At 46.8% G+C, this 18,516-nt stretch overlaps 1 protein-coding gene and 1 non-coding gene across 2 annotated transcripts; both read right to left on the bottom strand.

The window, feature by feature from the left end:
* Positions 1 to 3,294: 3,294 nt before the first annotated feature.
* RPL18A (ribosomal protein L18a) lies at positions 3,295 to 6,511 on the bottom strand. The gene is made up of 5 exons (XM_053583915.1): positions 6,384 to 6,511; positions 4,917 to 5,096; positions 4,378 to 4,507; positions 3,602 to 3,711; positions 3,295 to 3,437 (listed from the first exon to the last, which is right to left on the bottom strand). Exons 1-5 carry the CDS (start codon positions 6,399 to 6,401, stop codon positions 3,345 to 3,347), a joined length of 531 nt encoding a protein of 176 aa, XP_053439890.1. The 5' UTR covers positions 6,402 to 6,511; the 3' UTR covers positions 3,295 to 3,344.
* Positions 3,886 to 4,017, bottom strand: LOC128582850 (small nucleolar RNA SNORA68). The gene has a single exon (XR_008379275.1). It is a non-coding gene; the product is annotated as a small nucleolar RNA SNORA68 (small nucleolar RNA).
* Positions 6,512 to 18,516: the final 12,005 nt, after the last annotated feature.

The raw sequence follows: 18,516 nt of genomic DNA, 5'->3' as shown, positions 1-18,516 counted from the left end.
GACACAGCAAGATCCAAAAGGATCTTGACTGATCCAGGAGACAAATACTCCATTCAGAAGGAATAGTAGGCTGAGGGGAGAGGGTCACTTGAGGCCAGGAGATCGTGATCAGCGTAGGCAACATAGGAAGACCACATCCCTACAAAAGAAAAAATTAGCAGGCATGGTAGTGGGCACCTACAGTCACAGTTACTCAGGAGGCTGAGGCAGGAGGATGGTAAGACATAGAGATAACTTGGGGGTAACTTTCTGTGGGGCCTCAACCTTCCTGAGTTGAGCAGAGACCTGCAGGCAGAGAATGAGCCAGGCATGGAGAGAGCTGGTAGAAGGGTGCTCTAGGCAGGGGAAACCACCAGTGCAAAGGCAGGAGTGAGTTAGAGGACCAGGCAAGAAGCCTGCGTGGCCAAAGCAGAGTGCTTGAGGGATAAGCAGAGACAAGAAAGGGTATAGGGTCTCAGTGAGGGGTGTGGATTTTATTCTGAGAGCCCTGGGAAGCCACAATAGAATCTGGAGCAAGTGAGCAGCCTGATAAAGATTTCTAGGTTCTGAAAAGCTGGCTGGGTAGAAGAAGTAAGTCCTTTTGGAGGAGGCCCAGAGTGGGGAGCCGGGGGCAGGGGGTTTCTTCTTCCCTGGGGAAGGGAAAAAGTGGGGAGACATAGGTCACACTCTCCAAGATTCTGTGATTCCTGTCATCCAAGGCAGGCAGACAGGAGCCCAGGATGTGAGTTGAGAAGGGCCCAACAGGAGCAAGGACACTGCAGCAGTGTCAGGGTGCTGCCCCACTCCACTGTGCCCTTGGCTCCCTGGAGACATGGGGTCAGGGGTGAGAGGCTTCAAGATGCTCTGACTCCAGCATGACAGCTGGGTGACCCTGTCTGGCTCTGGACACCAAATCTGCTTCTGTGAACTAGAAGTGACAATCTCCACAGCGGGATTTGGACCCAGGCCATTAGGCCTCTTCAACAAGGACATCCAGAATCTGTCTGCCAACTTGCACTCCACATTCAATAAATGCAAACCATTCTTACTTGCAGTCATTGCCTGTTAAGATTCTATAATGCTATAACTGTGGTGGGCGCCTGTAGTCCCAGCTACTTGGGAGGCTGAGGCAAGAGAATTGCTTAAGCCCAAGAGTTAGAGGTTGCTGCGAGCTGTGACACCACAGCACTCTACCTGAGGGTGACACAGTAAGACTTTTGTCTCAACAACAAAGATTCCTTAATTCTAAGGACTGAGGGTCCCAACTATGAGTCTCAGATTCCATGATTCTCGGAGTCTCCTGGTTTCAGGATGAGTCTGGCATCTCTTAGGTCCCCCACTTATCTTGTCCTACCAGCCCTGGCACCAGTAGTGGTCCTGACTCAGGACCTGAGGTGGAGGGTGGGTCAGGGAAGGAAGGAGCCGTGTCTCTCCCCCAGAGCTCTTAGCCTTGCCCAGGAACAAGACGTGGCAGGAGCTCCTGGATTCCTGCCCTCACTCATCTTTGGGCTAATTTGGTAAGCCTAGGTGGGACTGTCCCTCTCTCCGGATCTCAGCTGGTGACCCAGGACCTCCCTGGCCAGCCCCTGCCTCACCAGCACTACCCAGGACATATTTTAGAGCCCATTTGCTCTCAGCTCCAGACCTTTGCTCTGGTTGGTCCCGTGCTTCAATTACCTCTTGACAGTCAATGGCTCAGTTGAGTGGGCCTCCCTTCCAAAAGCACATCCCATTACTAGCTCTGCATGAGGCTTGTGGCTGTGTCCTCCCCAATAAGGACCAGGATCTGTTTGTCCTGTCGGACTCCTCTGCTGGAATTAACACAGGCCCTACACAAGAGAGGGAGTAGAGGATGACTGAAGCTGGAACAAAGGGATGTTAGCTGGATAGATGGATGGTTGGATGCAGTTTAAATCAATAGATGGAAGATTAGAGCATGATAAATGGGTAGACAGCTGTGATTGATGGTCGAGTAATTAGCAAGGATGGGATCAATGGATGGTACACATTCACCTAGAAGGATGGATGGGGAATTGGTGGTAGGCTGGTTAGGTGGTATTATGAAAGGTTCACAAGCGAGGTGGATGAATAGATACAGGTTAGAGAAGATACAGGTTTACTCGTCCTCCATTCAAGGGCCTCTCAGTAAAGGTATCAATCTCTATCCCTCAGCTTGTCAGGGAACAGCTCTCCCAACTGGCTCCCAGGCACAGAGAGAGGCCTGAGGTAGAAATAGGCCTTGACCTGCCCCCACCCTCCTAGTCTCCTGGCTTCTCTTGCTCTCTTACCTCATCTGATGCCACCTCACTTCATACAGAACAAAACTATGACTAAGTGGGCAGGGATTTCCCCTAGTCACAACTATGGCCTAAGTGTCTACAGCATCACACTTTCCTTCAGGCCTAGCTCAAGGTGTTACAACACCCCACAGGTGAGGTTTGACATAGCCTGGATTTCTGGAAACTACCCATGGTCTGCCACAAGCAGAAGGCAGGCCCTGGAAATCTGTGATGTCATGTGCCTCAGTTTCCCTATCTATGGCTCTCTAGAACACAAAGGCAGGTCCTGTTGCTGCCCCCAGTTATCTACATGGCAGTCCTTTCCTAAGTATTGCTGCTTGAGTAAACATGGTAGTCTGATCTTCACACAAGACACCAAAGTGCCAAAGGTCATACACTAGGGAGAAGAGGCCCCCAAAGCCTTAACTCTTGGCTGTTTCAACTCCATCAACTCTAGTTCTAGGGCAGCCACCCCAGGGTTAGATTAGTTGCCTGCCTGGAATTTTCCAGGCCCAAAGCAGTTTCCTGGAGACAGGAACCCATGCCAATAAGCTGACGTCCTCAGGCAAGATTAGGGTAGCATCAAAGAGGCCCAAAACCACAAAAAGGCAACAGAACCCCACTGTAGGCAGCCTCTTGGGTGCCCCCCTTTTGTCTGCTCTGAGAATCTCAGGCATCACAGTCCCAGGTTCCAAGTCAAAAGGGTCAAGGCCCAGTAGGAAAGAGACAGGGAGGTAATCTCAACCCCACCATCTTGGGAGAATCTCTCCAAAGAACCACCTGAGGTTAGTGACTAACAAGATGGCCAGGAAAGACTTAGGGGCCCTCAGGCCAACAGTGCAGCCTGCAGCTGTGGTTGCCTGATAGCCCTCCACTAGACCTGGAGCCTCAACCTCTTTTTAAGGATCTCGAGGATTTGTTTACACTGAAGACTCTCCAGGACACAAGAGAACCAACTAGGTGAGTGACCCGGGCTGGCCTTTCACACAGCCTTGGAGCTCTGTAAAGTGAGCGAACAAGCAAAACAAGCATTGAGCACCTGGGCATGAATTTATTTGGGAAGAGATGGGTGAGAGGGCCCTGCACCTAGAAGAAGGTGTTGGGCCTCTTGGTGGTGAAGCGTGGCTTGTGCTGCCGACGTAGGACCCGATGGGGCAGTGGGAACTTAATCTTGGAGTCCTGTGAAGAGAGATGAGGGGGTTGGAGGACTCTTAACCTTATCCTTCCAGGGTCACTGAGGCATAGCTCCCTCCCCTCTCCCGGGTTCCTGCGTCAGAATAGGAGCCTCCTCCGTGGGAGCCCTCTTGGGCCCAGACCACCCAATGGAACCACAGGACACTCACGTGGAACTGCTTGACTGCTGGCCGCCGGCACTTGCTGGCTGCAATCTCCTCCACCTTCATGATCTGGATTGAATGGGCCCGGGCACGGTGCCGGGCACCCATGTCCCGATCTGCAGAAAGGGGGAGGGGACAGGGTGACAGAGTATGCTGGCAAACCTACAGAGTACCTGCCCAATGACCCAGCATATCCTGTCAGACACAGCAATTGCTTGGGGACCCCAACTTGAGGCTGGCTGGGGGCTAGGTGGCTGCAGCTTCTGGTCCCACCAGATGCTGGCTACAGGAGATGTAGAACCTCCACATTCACTTTGAAGGGCACAGTGACAGCCCTCCAAAGGCGACGAGATCCACTTGCTATCTGCACCTCTGTTTAAATCACTGCTATATTAACAGTGATTCTTGGGTTTAGGTGCAAAGGCCTCAGGGCCCTAGTATGCGAACTACCTGGGGATACTTGGTGCCAGCTTCCAGTATTAGATAATGGTTAAAGTGGGTTCTATGTAGGTCCCTGAAAACAGAGCTGTGACAGGAGTCCAGTATACACAAAGAGCAGACCCAAAAGGAAGGAAGTGAACAACAGCTGAGCCTGGTTGGGTTCCCCAGAGTCCAAAAAAGCACACCTGGGACCCAGGGCGCTCTCTGTTCTTTCTGCCATCTAAGCAAAAGCCTCCCCTGTCCTGGAAGCCTCTTGCATTTGCCCTACCTCAATCTGAGGGAGTTAGGGTAAGTCTAAAGGCGGGGCGGGGGGCAGGGAGGGGGGAGGGCAAGCAGCTTACAGCACTGGGTGACAGCGCCTGCGGTTGTCAGGTCTCGGTATTCCCGGTACATGTTATGGGTTCCGCTGCGGGAGTCATAGCGAAGCCAGATGCCAAAGTTCTTCACCCGCAGGGGGGATTTCTCAAACACCTGCCAGGGAGAGAACACAGAATGTGATGAGAAAGCCAGTAGGTATTACCCTAGCTTACCTTTGCTGAACCCACACCTCTGCCTCCTCTGAGGCCAGACTCTCGTGCCTCAGTCCTCCCAGACTCCCTACCTTCAGGAAGCTGCAATTCCCTTCAGTTTCTCCCATGCAGACCAAAAAAGCTCGAGACTCCTCCCCAAACATGAGTCTCCTGGGACTTGCCTGGGCCAACTTAGTTGCCACCCGTGTCTCCCCGCTCCTTACAGATGCATCCCAGGGATGACCTTAATCAAGGTACAAATCCAGTCTTGTGGCCTAAACATTAACATGGCCTAGGGCTATGATGTCTGGTACTTCTGTAGGGAGGCACGAATCCACTCTAAACTCTACCTTGTTTTGGGCATCTCATACCTGCCCACAGTAGACAATTTCCCCTGAAGACTTCTTCATCTTCTTTAGCTGAGATACAAAGTACCAAAAGCGGGACTTGGCCACAACATGGTTAGGTGCAAAGATCCGCATACGGTAGAGAGGCGGCGTGTGGCACTTAGGGGTAGGCAGGCAACGCCCCACCACCTTGTACTCTCGAAGCTGAAAGGAAATAGGGGTGAGGTAGGGCCAGCACACAGAACCACCAGTGACAACTGGGGAGATTACCCACTCCCTTTCACAAGCCTGATGATGACAAGATTCAAGAAACTGAGGAAGCAGTGAAGTCCCAGAGCCTCCAAATGGAATCGTGGTGACTGTGGGTCATAAGGACCTGAGCTTTATCCAAAAACACGAAGTGAGGACAGAGGTAGAGTCCCTGAAGTATTAACTGAGATGCCTACCTGTCCTTTTCCCTGGCTAACAGCTTCAGACCAGGTAAGCTAAGGCCTAAACCCACTACTGCAATCTTAAATTACTTTGCAGTCCCTGTTAAACAGCCACTCTGCAGCTCATAACATCCAACCACTATTCTATTTCACTGAGGGCTCAGAGAGTGAGCAGGCTGGGTTCTTACAGCCCACTCCAGGCAGAACCAGGACAAAACTCCAGATCTTTCCCCAGCCTTGGGCTGCCTGCACTGTTGCCATGCAATCTCCATCTGCCTGTATGCCCAGCTGCAGGCTAAGGTTTGGACCAGAGAAAGTTCCCTGTAAAAGGTTAAGAATGTTCTGCCAAATCTCAGCCCCATAACACGGCAAAAGCAACCACTTCCGTAAACGAAGCTTCTTACTAATATCAATGAAAAATAGCCCAAACAAAACACAGACTTGGCTCCTAATTTCTGCTCTCAATCTGACCCCCCAGTCTTGAGACTGTACATTCAGGAAGGGGACAATGGGCCCTGCATCTTTTTCAGCGAGGAAACTGAGGCTGGAAATCTGTATACAGACTTATTCGCCTACTTTTCCTTACTGCGCCGCAGCATTGTCTAATTTTTCCTAATGTATATCATAGCGATAGCCCCACGCTCCTCGCTTCAGCTCACAGTTCATAATATTCATCTGCTTTTCACAGCCATGACAGGGGGAAAAGAAATACACTGTTTCCCCCCCAAGTCCACTTTGCAGATGAGGAAACTAAGGGTTGGTGATTCAACGTATTGCTGTGGGCATGGGCCTCCACGCTACGCTACTTATCCACCCACTGGAAAGAAGACCCCACATCTTCAGGCCTCTGCGATCTGAGATTGCTCTAGGCCATACACCGGCCTCCCCACGCGGCGCCTGCAATGGCCGCCATATTGGCTGCAAAGGGGGCGGCAGTGCATGGCCAAAAGAGACTCAGTCTGGAGCGCGCAGCACCGACTCGGCCCACGCCACCTCCCCACGTCCCCGATGCGGTCCGCGCCGCGTTCTCCAACCCCTAGTCCCATTGCTTCTGCCGTACCGTGCCAGAGGCCTTCATAGCGATCCCTCCACACTCGCCACTACCGGCAAAAGGAAGTGCTTTTCTTGGCGAAGCCGCTCACCATTACTTCGTTGCAGGAAGTCCCTCCTCCTCCCTCTCTAATCCACGTACTCATTGGCTTCTTGTCCCCGCACTCAAGAAGATCAGCTTCTTCATTGGCTCTGGATCCTACCGCTCACAGACCTGCCTCTTTTCACGTGAGACTACATGTCCCAGAAGGCAGCGAGGCCAGCCCTACGTTTCCACGTGGACGTAATGGAGCGTCGGCGCGCGCTGCACGACGGGAGTTGTAGGCACATCCTGATCTAGTTGGCAGGTTCAAGCGTTGCTCTTCCTCAGGATGCCGAACTGGGGTGGCTCCGGTGTTTATGGTGACATATCAGCGCTTTGTTTCTCTTGGGGTCTCTTCTCCCCGGGAGCTTTGTTACGAGGATTTTGAGCCATGCACCTGAGAATTCTCATCTGTAAAATGGGAATAAAAATAATATTTTCTCTTAGAGATGTTATAGCAAGAATATTGATGAGCCCCTAGTCCCATTGCTCCTGCCGTACCGTGCCAGAGGTATAGCGATCCCTCCCACCCCCAGGGTGTTTCGTAGTGCCTTGGGATTCAAACTCCATCTGCTTGGCTCCAGTTCATACAGATCCTGGGGAAACGGGGTGGGAGGGAGAGCGGGCGGGATGGAGTTGATGGAGTTGATCAGGATCCAGCCGCCACCTTTGAAGGGCTGCAGGCTTAGCAGTTTGCTCAGGCAGAAAAGAGGCTCTCCAGGGAATGCGGGAGAGATGTGGGTGAGGGGGTGAGACTAAAGATGGAAGAGGAAACAACTGCAAACGACTCACTTATAACAGGCTGTAAAGTTAAACAGAAAAGAAATAGAATACACAGAGGAATTTATTTTGAAGGGAGGAATGCTTGGGGTTGGTGAGAGCTGAGCCTGATTGGCATTTTTCTTTCTTTCTTTTTTTTTTTTATTAAAATTGATAACAGGCCCTCCGCGGTGGCTAACGCCTATAATCCTAGCATTCTGGGAGGCTGAGGCGAGTGGATTGCTTTACTTCAGTCGTTTAAGACCAGCCTGAGCAAGAGTGAGATTAAAAAAAAAAAAAGCCAGGCGTTGTGGCGGGCGCCTGTTGTCCCAGCTACTCAGGAGGCTGAGGCAAGAGGATCACTTGAGCCCAAGAGTTTGAGGTTGCTGTGAGCTATGACGCCATAGCACTCTCCCCAGGGTGACAAAGTGAGTCTCTGTAAAAAAAAGACACAGGGTCTAACTCTGTTGCTTCTCACGGAGTGTGGTGGCATGATCAGAGTTCCCTAAAGCCTCAAATGGCTGGGCTCACGTGATCCTCCTTTTTTCTTTTTACTATTGAGTTATAAGAATTCTTTATATATTTTATAGATACCAGCTCCTTATCAGATACATGATTTGTAAAGTTTTCCTATTTTGTGTGTTTTTTGCTTCCTTGCTGAAGCCCTCTGAAGAACAAAGTTTTTTAATTTTGATGGAGTCCAATATATCTTCTATTGTGTTGCTTGTGCATTTGGTGTCTTAAGAAACAATCGCCTAGTCCAAAGTTAAGATGTTAATGTGTATGTTTTCATCTGAGAAGTTTGTAGTTTTAGGTCTTACATTGGGATGGTGGCTTAGAGGGCCAAGGGCTCAGCTCCCTATTCCCCTTCCCCAGACAACAGGGATGGGAGGGGAGGCTGAGTAAGGGACACACAAGATAAGGCCCTGCTGACTTCATGGAACACACATAGGCAGGATAAGGTCATTCTGACCCCATTGATGTTAAAAATGTTTTTGTGTCTAACCATCATTTTGCTTAACCAAGTAACCACAAGTGCCATGCTGGATGTGCTGGCTGTAAAGTCCAGTGGCTTGCTTGCTGTGTCATCCAACCTATAAAAGCTGTGCATTGGGCGGCACCTGTGGCTCAGTCGGTAAGGCGCCGGCCCCATATACCGAGGGTGGCAGGTTCAAACCCTGCCCCGGAAGAACTGCAACCAAAAAAAAAAATAGCCGGGTGTTGTGGCGGGCGCCTGTAGTCCCATCTACTCGGGAGGCTGAGGCAAGAGAATCGCTTAAGCCCAGGAGTTGGAGGTTGCTGTGAGCTGTGTGAGGCCACAGCACTCTACCGAGGGCCATAAAGTGAGACCCTGTCTCTACAAAAAAAAAAAAAAAATAGTTGTGCATCAACCCTGGTCGCCTCACTTAAGAGGGCAGCAGGCCTCGGTCTAAATAAAGGCTCCTTATTGGCATTTTGAAGATTATTTGTCTGGTGGTCTTTTCTCACACCATAACATTTAGCTCTATGATTAATTTGGAGTTTCTTTGTGTATACGGCATGAGGTAAGGGTTCAGCTTCATTGTTTTGCATGTGGAGATCCGGTTGTCCCAGCATCATTCGTTGGAAAGACTATTATTTCCCTTCTTAAATCGTTTTATCAAAAAGAAATGTTCAACTTGTCGCTCGTAGCACAGTGGTTATGGTGCCAGCCACATTCACCGGGACTGGTGGGTTCCAACCCAGCCCAGGCCAGCTAAACAACAACGACAGCTGCAATTTAAAAAAATATCTGGGTATTATGGCTGGTGCCAGTAGTCCCAGCTACTTGGGAGGCTGAGGCAATAGAATCGCTTAAGCCCAAGAGTTTGAGGTTGCTGTGAGTTGTGATGCCACAGCACTCTACTGAGGGTGACATAGTGAGACGCTGTCTCAAAAAAAAAACAAGAAAGAAAGAAAAGAAACTCACCAAGTAGGTCAGAATCATTGGCAAAAATAGTACCTTCTATGGTGCCTCCTTAGGGAAAATGATGAAGAAAACTGAAATCAGCCAGTACTCCAAGTACGCTTGTTCCCTCTGTGGCACAACCAAAATGAAGAGACAAGCTGTGGGGATCTGGCATTGTGAATCTTACACTAAAACAGTAGCTAGTGGTGGCTAGACCTACAACTCTACTTCTGAATTCAGTCCAGGTAAAAGTCAGCCATCTGAAGATTGAAGGAATTGAAAGACCGGAGAAACATCACCTTTTTAGACATCACTAGCCTATCAGTTAATTTATGTAGCAACAAAAAAATGACATGTTGGAATAGCTGGGCGTTGTGGTGGGCGCCTGTAGTCCCAGCTACTCGGGAGGCTGAGGCAAGAGAATCGCTGAAGCCCAGGAGTTGGAGGTTGCTGTGAGCTGTGTGATGCCATGGCACTCTACCAAGGGCGATAAAGTAAGACTCTGTCTCTACAAAAAAAAAAAAAGACATGTTGGATTGTGGATTCCTAATCATAGCTTTTTATGTCTTTGTTTTTGTTTGAGAGAGGGTCTCGCTCTGTCACCCAGGCTGGAGTGCACTGGTATAATCATAAACTCACTGTAAACTGCAACTCCTGGGCTTAAGTGATCCTCTGGCTTCAATCTCCCAAGTAGCTGGGACTACAGTGTGATACACCATGCTTGGCTAATTTTTAAAAATTTTTTGGGCTCAGCGCCTATAGCTCAAGTATCTAGGGCGCCAGCCACATTCACCAGAACTGGTGGGTCTGAATCCAGCCTGGGCCTGCCAGACAACAATGATTATAACCACACACACCCCCTACCAAAAAAAAAAAAACAGCTGGGTGTTGTGGTGGGCACCTGTAGTCCCAGCTACTTGGGAGGATGAAGCAAGAGAATCACTTAAGCCCAAGAGTTGGAAGTTGCTGTGAGCTGTAACACCATGGCACTCTACCCAGGGCAACAGCTTGAGACTTTGTCTCAAAAAAAAAAAAATTTTTTTTTTGTAGAGATAGGGTCTCACTATGTTCCCAGGCTGTTCTCAAATGATCATCCATTATATTATATTAATTTATTTTATTATAAAATAATTTTATTATTTAATAAATTATTAATTAATGATACTCTAATTATATTAATTTTAATATATTAATTGTATTAATATTAATTTTATTATTTTGCATTTGTGGTTCTCTTAATTGCATTTTCTGAATTAAAGTTATCAGCTGGTGCCCAGTGCATTGGCTCATGCCTGTAATCCTAGTAATTTCCTAAAAATAGAAAAACTAGCCAGGCCTTGTGGCGGGCACCTATAGCCCCAACTACTTGGAAGGCTGGGGCAAGAGGATGGCTTGAGCCCAAGATTTCATTTCATTTCATTTCATTCCATTCCCTTCCCTTCCCTTTCCTTTCCTTCTTATTGAGGCAGAGTCTCACTTTGTTGTCCTCTGTAGAGTGCTGTAGTGTCATACCTCACAGCAACCTCAAACTCTTGGGCTCAAGTGATTCTCTTGCCTGAGCCTCCCCAGTAGCTGGGACTACAAGTGCCTGCCACAATGCCTGGCCATTTGTTGTTGTTGTTTAGTTGCCCCAGGCTAGGTTTGAACCCACCGTTTCTGGTGCATGTGGCCCACGCCCTAACCACTGAGCTACAGGCCCCCAGCCAAGCCCAAGATTTTGAGGTTGCTGTGAGGTATGATGCCATGGCACTCTATCCAGGCCACAGAGCGAGACTTTGTTTCAAAAACAAATAAATAAATAAATAAATAAATAAATAAATAAAGTTACCAGCTGTATTATTTCCTTATTCAAATTCAGCTTGGCTGCTCCCACTATTGTGCTGCTGTTATTGTCAAATATATTACAGTTCTATATGTTACAGGGTCCCAAATATCGTTAATATATGCTTTTATACAATTGTCTTTTAGATCTGTTGAGGACAAAAGGAGAAAGAATATGCCTTTATGCTATCTTTTATAATTACATTAATTACCTTTTTATGTGGTCTTTGGGTTTTTGTGTGGATTCTAATAAACATCTGGGCCACTTATTTTCAGACTAAAGAATTTCCTTTAGTATTTTTTCTTTAGTATTTCAATTAACTTTTTGCACGAAAATAGTGCCTTGCTTGATATTTTATGATATAGGAAACAAACAAAAATAAATTAAAAAAATTAAGTCTTTACCCCAACACAACACTCGTGGGAGGGGGTTAGTTAGACAGTGCCTTCCTGGTGTACACTTAGGTTGTGAATATTCGGAAAATTTGCAGGAGAGGAGCATGATGGGTAGGGGTGAGTTCAGGGGACCAGGTCAGTCATTCTCTGTCTGGGATCCCCTCCTCTAGCAGGACGTCAAGTGAGAGGCGACTCTATCTGAATGGCGCTGCCGCAAGATTCCACCAGGTGGCAGCAGAACCCTTGTCTGACTGGCGGGATCCCGAAGTGATTTGCAACAGAGTTCACAGTTTACGCGTTGTTCCCTGGTGCCACCATGGGATTCAGTTTCCTCATCTGCAAGATGGGGAAGGTAATGATCCCCAACCTATAGAGTTGATATGAGATTGAAATGACATATGACTGTTTGGACCGGGGAGATCAAATCCCCTGTGCTTGAACTCACCACTTTGGATCTCAGTTTACCCTAGCTGCAGAGAGGGGACTAGCGGGTAGAAAGAGATCCTAAAAGAGGAGCCCAGCATCTGTAGGGCAAATTGGATCTTGGCAGGACAGGGGAGGATGAAGAAGGGGAGAGAAAGGGCTGAGACTGGTACCAATCCGTAGGGCCTGACTCTTGTTTCCAAAGCCTGGATTGGGGAGCCTCCTGCATCTGAGCAGAAAGGAGGGGCTGTGAAGGGCCAGGAAGGGTGTGTAGTGATGTTCTGCATAACATTTGTTTCAACGCTTTGCTGATTGATTGATTGACAGAGTCAGTCTCTGTCCTGTGGGCTACAGTGCAGTGGTATCATCATAGTTCACTGCAGCCTCAAACTCTTTGGCTGAACCTCCTGCCTCAGCCACCTGAGTAGCTGGGACTACAGGCCTGTGCTACCATGCCCAACAAATTTTTCTACTTTTGGTAGAGACAGGTCTCGCTCTTGCTCAGGCTGGTCTCAAACTCCTGAGCTCAAGATCCTCTTGTTTTGGCCTCCCATAGTGAGTCACTGCTTATTTATTTTATATTTTGGCTGCATCTGAGTGATTCCAAGACCTCCTCCCCTGCCCAGTGACACACTCCTGCCTGGGTGACAGAGTCTCCAATTAAAAAAAATTAAAACACAGGCTCAGTGCTTGTAGCTCAGCAGCTAGGGTGCTAGCCACATACACTGAGGCTGACAGGTTCAAACCTGGCCTGGGCCTGCCAAACAACAATAACAACTACAATAAAAAAAATAGCAGGGTGTTGTGGTGGGCCCTTGTAGTCCCGGCTACTTGGGAGGCTAAGGCAAGAGAATCTCTTATGCCTAAGAGTTTGAGGTTGCTGTGAGCTGTGATGCCATAGCACTCTACCGAGGAAAATAAAATGAGACTCTGTCTCTAAACACACACACATACACACACACACACACAAAGAGGGCTACAAAAATTAAACAACATTGTATTCAGCATCATTTTAGGGGACTCAATTTCTTTTTTTTTGTGTTTTTTAGCCTGGGCTGGGTTTGAACCCACCACCTCCAGTATATGGGGCCAGCGTCCTACCCCTTTGAGCCATAGGAGCAGAGCTGAGTCCCAGAGCCTCTTGCTCCTGGGCTAACAATTCATGCAGCATGTTAGTGTACTAAATACTTTAGGCAACTATAACACAATGGTATTTGTGTATCTAAACATACCCAAACATGGAAAAGAAAGATACAGCAAACATACAGTATAAAGGATAAGAAATGGTACACCTGTACAGGACTCTAAGCGTGAATGGGGTTTGTAGACCTGGAAGTTGCTCTGGGTGAGTCAGTGAGGGAGTGGTGAGTGGATGTGAAGCCCTAGGACTTTCCTGTGCACTACTGTAGACTTTATAAACACCATACACTTAGGCTGCACTGAAATTATCTCTAAAAATTAAGTAATTGATCTATGACAGCTACCATGTGGCTAGGCAAGAGAAATCTTTCAACGTTACTATATTTATTTATTTATGTATATATTTGAGACAGAGTTTTACTATGTTGCTCTCAGTACAATGCTGTGGCATCACAGCTCACAGCAACCTCAAACTCTTGGGCTCAAGCGATTCTCTTGTCTCAGCTTCCAAAGTAGCTGGGACTACAGGCGCCTACCACAACGCCCAGCTATTTTTTTGTTGTTGTTGCAGTTGTCATTGTTGGTTAGCTGGCCTGAGCCAGGTTCGAACCCACCAACTTTGGTGTATGTGGCTGGCGCTGTAACCACTGTGCTATGGGCGCCGAGCCTTAACGTCACTATAATCTTAAAGGACCATTGTCACATATGTGATCTGTCCTTGATCAGAACGTCTTTAAGCGGCACATGATTGTAGTAAATGCACATATTTAAAATGCACAACTTACACTGTTTTTTAACAAATGTGTAAACCTATGAAATCATGAGTGTATCCATTACCCCCAAGAGCTTAATGCAACCTTTGTGGAACCTTTCTTTCACCTTCATTCTCAGGCAACTCTGGTTTCTTTTCTGTCATTACAGATTAGTCTGCATGTTCCAGAATTTTCTTCATAAGTTTTGTCTTTGGCTTCTTTCACTTAGCATAATGATTCTGTTATTCCATGCAAAGCATGTACCTACAGTTCATTCCCTTTTTTGCTGAAGAGTATTCCATGTCATGGCTGGACCACAATTTGTTCATCTATCCACCTGTGGATGAATAGTTGGTTCATTTTCAGTTTAGGACTATTATGAATAAAGATGTTACGAACATTTTCATTTATGAATCCCTGTATAGATGTATGTTTTATTTTTTATTATTGTTATTTTTATCCTTTTATAGAGATGGGGGCTTGCTCTGTCACCCAGCCTGAAGTGCAGTCACATGATCATAATAGCTCTTGGACTTAAGCAATCCTCCTGCCTCAGCATCCTGAGTAACTGGGGCAACAGGCATAAACCACCACATCTGGATAATTATACTTTTCATTTTTTTCCTTTTTAGAGACATAGGTGCCGTGGGGAGTGTCTCAATATGTTTCCTAGACTGGTCTTGAACTTCTGGCCTCAAGTGATCCTCCCACCTCAGCCTCCTGAGTCTCTCAGATTACAGAAATGAACCACTACACTCAGCCTGGATATATGTTTTAATTTTTCTAAATGCCTGGGAGTGGGCTTGGTGCCTGTAGCTCAGTGGTTAGGGTGCTGGCCACATGCACTGGGACTGGTGGGTTTGAACCTGGCCTGGGGCCAGCTAAACAATGACAACAACAACAACAACAAAATAGCTGGAAATTGTGGTGGGTGGAGGCCTGTAGTCCCAGCTACTTGGGAGGCTGAGGCAAGAGAATCACTTAAGCCCAAGAGTTTGAGGTTGCTGTGAGCTGTGATGCCACAGCACTCTACCAAGGGTGATGACATAGTGAGACTCTGTCTCATACATAAATAAATAAACAAACACCTGGGAATGAACTGACTGAGTCATATAATAATTCAATGTTTATTTTATTTTATTTTTTGAGACAGAGTCTCACTATGTCACCCTCAGTAGAGTGCCATGGCATCACAGCTCACAGAAACCTCCAACTCCTGGGCTTAGGTGACTCTCTTGCCTCAGCCTCCAAAGTAGCTAGGACTACAGGCACCTGCCACAATGCCTGGCTATTTTTTGTTTGCAGTTTGGCCAGGGCCGGGTTTGAACCCACCACCCTCGGTATGCGGGGCCGGCGCCCTACTCATTGAGCCAGAGGCACCACCCTCTATGTTTAATTTAATTTAATTTCTTTATTTATTGAGACAGAGTCCACTCTGGCCTGAGTTAGAGTGTAGTTGTGTCATCATAGCTCCCTGAAACCTCAAACAACTGGGCTCAAGCAATCTTCCTGCTTCAGTCTCCTGAGAGGCTGGGACTATAGGTGTCAGATACTGTGCCTAGCTAGTTTTTGTTTTTGTTGTTGTTGCTTTGGTTTTTGGTTGTTGTTTTTTGTTTTGTTTTGTTTGTAGAGACAAGGTCTCACTGTCACTCAGGCTAGTCTCAAATTCCTGGTCTAAAGGTTTGTCTACAAGGGCACTAATCCTGCTGATGAGGGCCTCACCCTCATGATCTAACCACCTTCCAAAATGTCCCATTTCATCTTTCACATTAGGATTTCAACATATGAATTTTTGAGGGACACAAAAATACAGACCATAGCAGTATTTTATCTTTTTGGATGCTGCTACAAGTGAAATTAAACATTTTTTTATTTTCCAATTGTTTGCTGCTATTATATAAAAATTCAATTGAATTTTGTATTGAATTCAATTGACTTTTAAACCTGTGATCATGGCTTGGCGCCTGTGGCTCAAGCGGCTAAGGTGCCAGCTGAGCTGATGGGTTCAAATCCAGCCTGGGCTTGCCAAACAAAAAATAGCCAGGCATTATGGTGGGTGCCTAGAGGCAGAAGAATGGCTTGAGCCTAGGAGTTGGAGGTTGCTGTGAACTGTGATGCCACAGCACTCTACCCAGGGTGACAGCTTGAGGCTCTGTCTCACAATAATAATAATAATAATAATAATAAACCTGTGACCGTGCTATTTACTTAATTAGTTCTGGTAATTGTCTTATAAATTCCCTTAGGTGTTTGACATAAATAACCATGTCATCTGCATATAGTGACAGTTTTACTTATTGTTTTGTTTAATTTAAGACAAGGTCTCACTATGTCACCTAGGCTGGGCTTGAACTGCTGAACTCAACTAATCCTCTCTCTCAGCCTACTAAATAACTGGGACTACAGGTGCATGCCACTAAAACTGGCAGCACCAGGCCAGGCAAGGTGGCTCACACTTGTAATCCTAGTACTCTAGGAGCTTATGAGTTTGAGACCAGACTGAGCAAGAGGAAGACCCCAGCTCTAAAAATAGCTGGGCATTGTGTCAGGCACCTATAGTCCCAGCTACTGGGGAGGCTGATCCAAGAGAATTGCTTGGAGTTTGAAGTTGCTGTGAGCTATGACACCAGAACACTCTACCGAGGGTGATAAAGTGAGACTCTGTCTCAAAAAAACAAAACAAACAAACAAACAAAAAAACTGGCAGCACCCACCTTATTTATTTTTCTTGTCATATTATAATAGCTAGGATCTCCAGAACGATGTTGAATAGAAGTGGTGAAAAGGGACACCCTTGTCTTGTTCCCAGTCTCAAAAGGAAACAATTCAGTTTTTCACTATCAAGTATAATATTACCTGTAATTTTTTTTTTTTTTTTTTTGTAAATGGTCTTTACCAGTTTGAGGACATTCCCATTTACACTTAGGTTGCTCAGGGTTTTTTTATTTTTATTTTTTACTTTATTTTTTGCAGTTTTTGGCCGGGGCTGGGTCTGAACCCACCACCTCCGGCATATAGGGCCAGTACCCTACCCCTTTGAGCTACAGGCGCCACGCTGCTCAGTGTTTTTTTTTTTAAATCATGAATTTTTTTTAAAGTGAAAGGTGAGGTATAAATGCAGAACACGCAAATGGGTTTTGAATTTTCTCAAATCTTTCGTCATTGAAACAATCGTAGGCTTTCACTCTACTTTAAATGTTCATTTCATGAGTAAGGCCAATTACTTTTTTTCTGGATTTAAAAGCCATTTGCACTTTATGTTCTGTGATTTCTGGATTCATGTCCTAGTAATTTGTTGGCATTTGCTTACTTCTTTCTAGATGTTGTTTATATAGGAGGATTTTTTTTTATTCATGAATTCAACTTTATTTCTAGTTTCACTGATTCATTCTTTGTGTTTATTGGCTTTTTGCCAGCAGAACAAATGGAATATTTGTCTCTGGTACCACCCTTGTCCTCACCACATTCTTGTCTTGCTCATTCTCAAAGTATTGTAGAAGCCAGCAGACTGGAGTTGTTAGAAACTCACCCCACTTCTAAGAGGGCAGAAGCCTTAATCTCAGCGCCAGGAGCAGGAACATACATTTGTATTCCTCTCTGCAGAAGCCACCCAGGAAGTGAAAGAAAAATACTACAGCTAAGTTCCAACCTGGCACTTCCTGCCACAAGTCTGCTGTAGCTCTACTGAGCAGAGGACAATCTATACATTTTTCTCTCAACCTCTGAAGCCTTACCCATGCCTCCAAATCAGTCTTAGCCCACTGGGTCCCTGCCATCTCACCCTTCTTGGGAACATGGTGAGGTCATCCAGTCTTTGCCTGAGCTGTTCCCTCTGCCAGAACTCCTCACACCCTCACCTTCTTAGGATGCTTTCTGGCTATTCTCACTCGTCCTTGATTTTCATTCACCTCCTCCAGGAAACCTTCCCAGATCCAATCATCTCTCTGAGCAACCTGGCCCCAGGAGCAACTGAAATAACTATTGGGTAATTGCCTCTCTTCTATTGCACTGTCAGCACCTCTGGGCAGGGACTAAGTCTGTCCTGTCCCCACTGCCCTGCACACAGTTGGTGCCCAGTAAGAATCTGTGTGTGACTGAACCATTACAGTCAACAAAATAACAAAAGCCACTTTTGTGTCAGGGCTTGTGATGGGATTATAGAGATGAAGATTTTTTTTTTTTTTTTGAGATGGGGTCTCACTTTGTCACCCAGGGAGTACAGTATTGAGGTAACATCTCACTGTACCCTCGAAATCCTGGGCTCAAGCAATCCTCCCACCTCAGCCTCCCAAGTAGGTGGGACCGTACCTGGATAATTTTTCTTATTTTTTGTAGATATGGGGTCTCACAGTGTTCCCCAGGCTGCTGTTGAACTCCTGGATTCAAGAGGTCCCTTTGCCTTGGCCTCCCAAAGTGCTGGGATTATAGGCATTAGCCACCATGCCCAGCTGGAGAAGGCCTCTTTAATCTATGACTGAAACTCTTCTTCCTGGGTTTGGATCCTACTAAGAATGCTGTCCCAGGTCTCATCTCACTTACGTGTTGCCCAACATTTTGTCTGTTCTGTTCATGACAGCCTCTCTGCCCCATTATGTCTTCAATGTTAAATCATATCCTAGCAGCCCCCCTCTTCAAAACTTTCTATGGCTTCAGGTTACTCTTTTTTTTTTTTTTTTTTTTTTTTGTAGAGACAGAGTCTCACTTTATGGCCCTCGGTAGAGTGCCGTGGCCTCACACAGCTCACAGCAACCTCCAACTCCTGGGCTTAAGCGATTCTCTTGCCTCAGCCTCCCGAGTAGCTGGGACTACAGGCGCCCGCCACAACGCCCGGCTTTTTTTTTTT

The sequence above is a fragment of the Nycticebus coucang genome, chromosome 3 (genome assembly GCF_027406575.1).
Source record: "Nycticebus coucang isolate mNycCou1 chromosome 3, mNycCou1.pri, whole genome shotgun sequence".
NCBI lineage: Eukaryota > Metazoa > Chordata > Mammalia > Primates > Lorisidae > Nycticebus > Nycticebus coucang.
The sequence above is the reverse complement of the archived record's forward strand: the minus strand, read 5'-3'. Positions and strand labels throughout refer to the sequence as shown.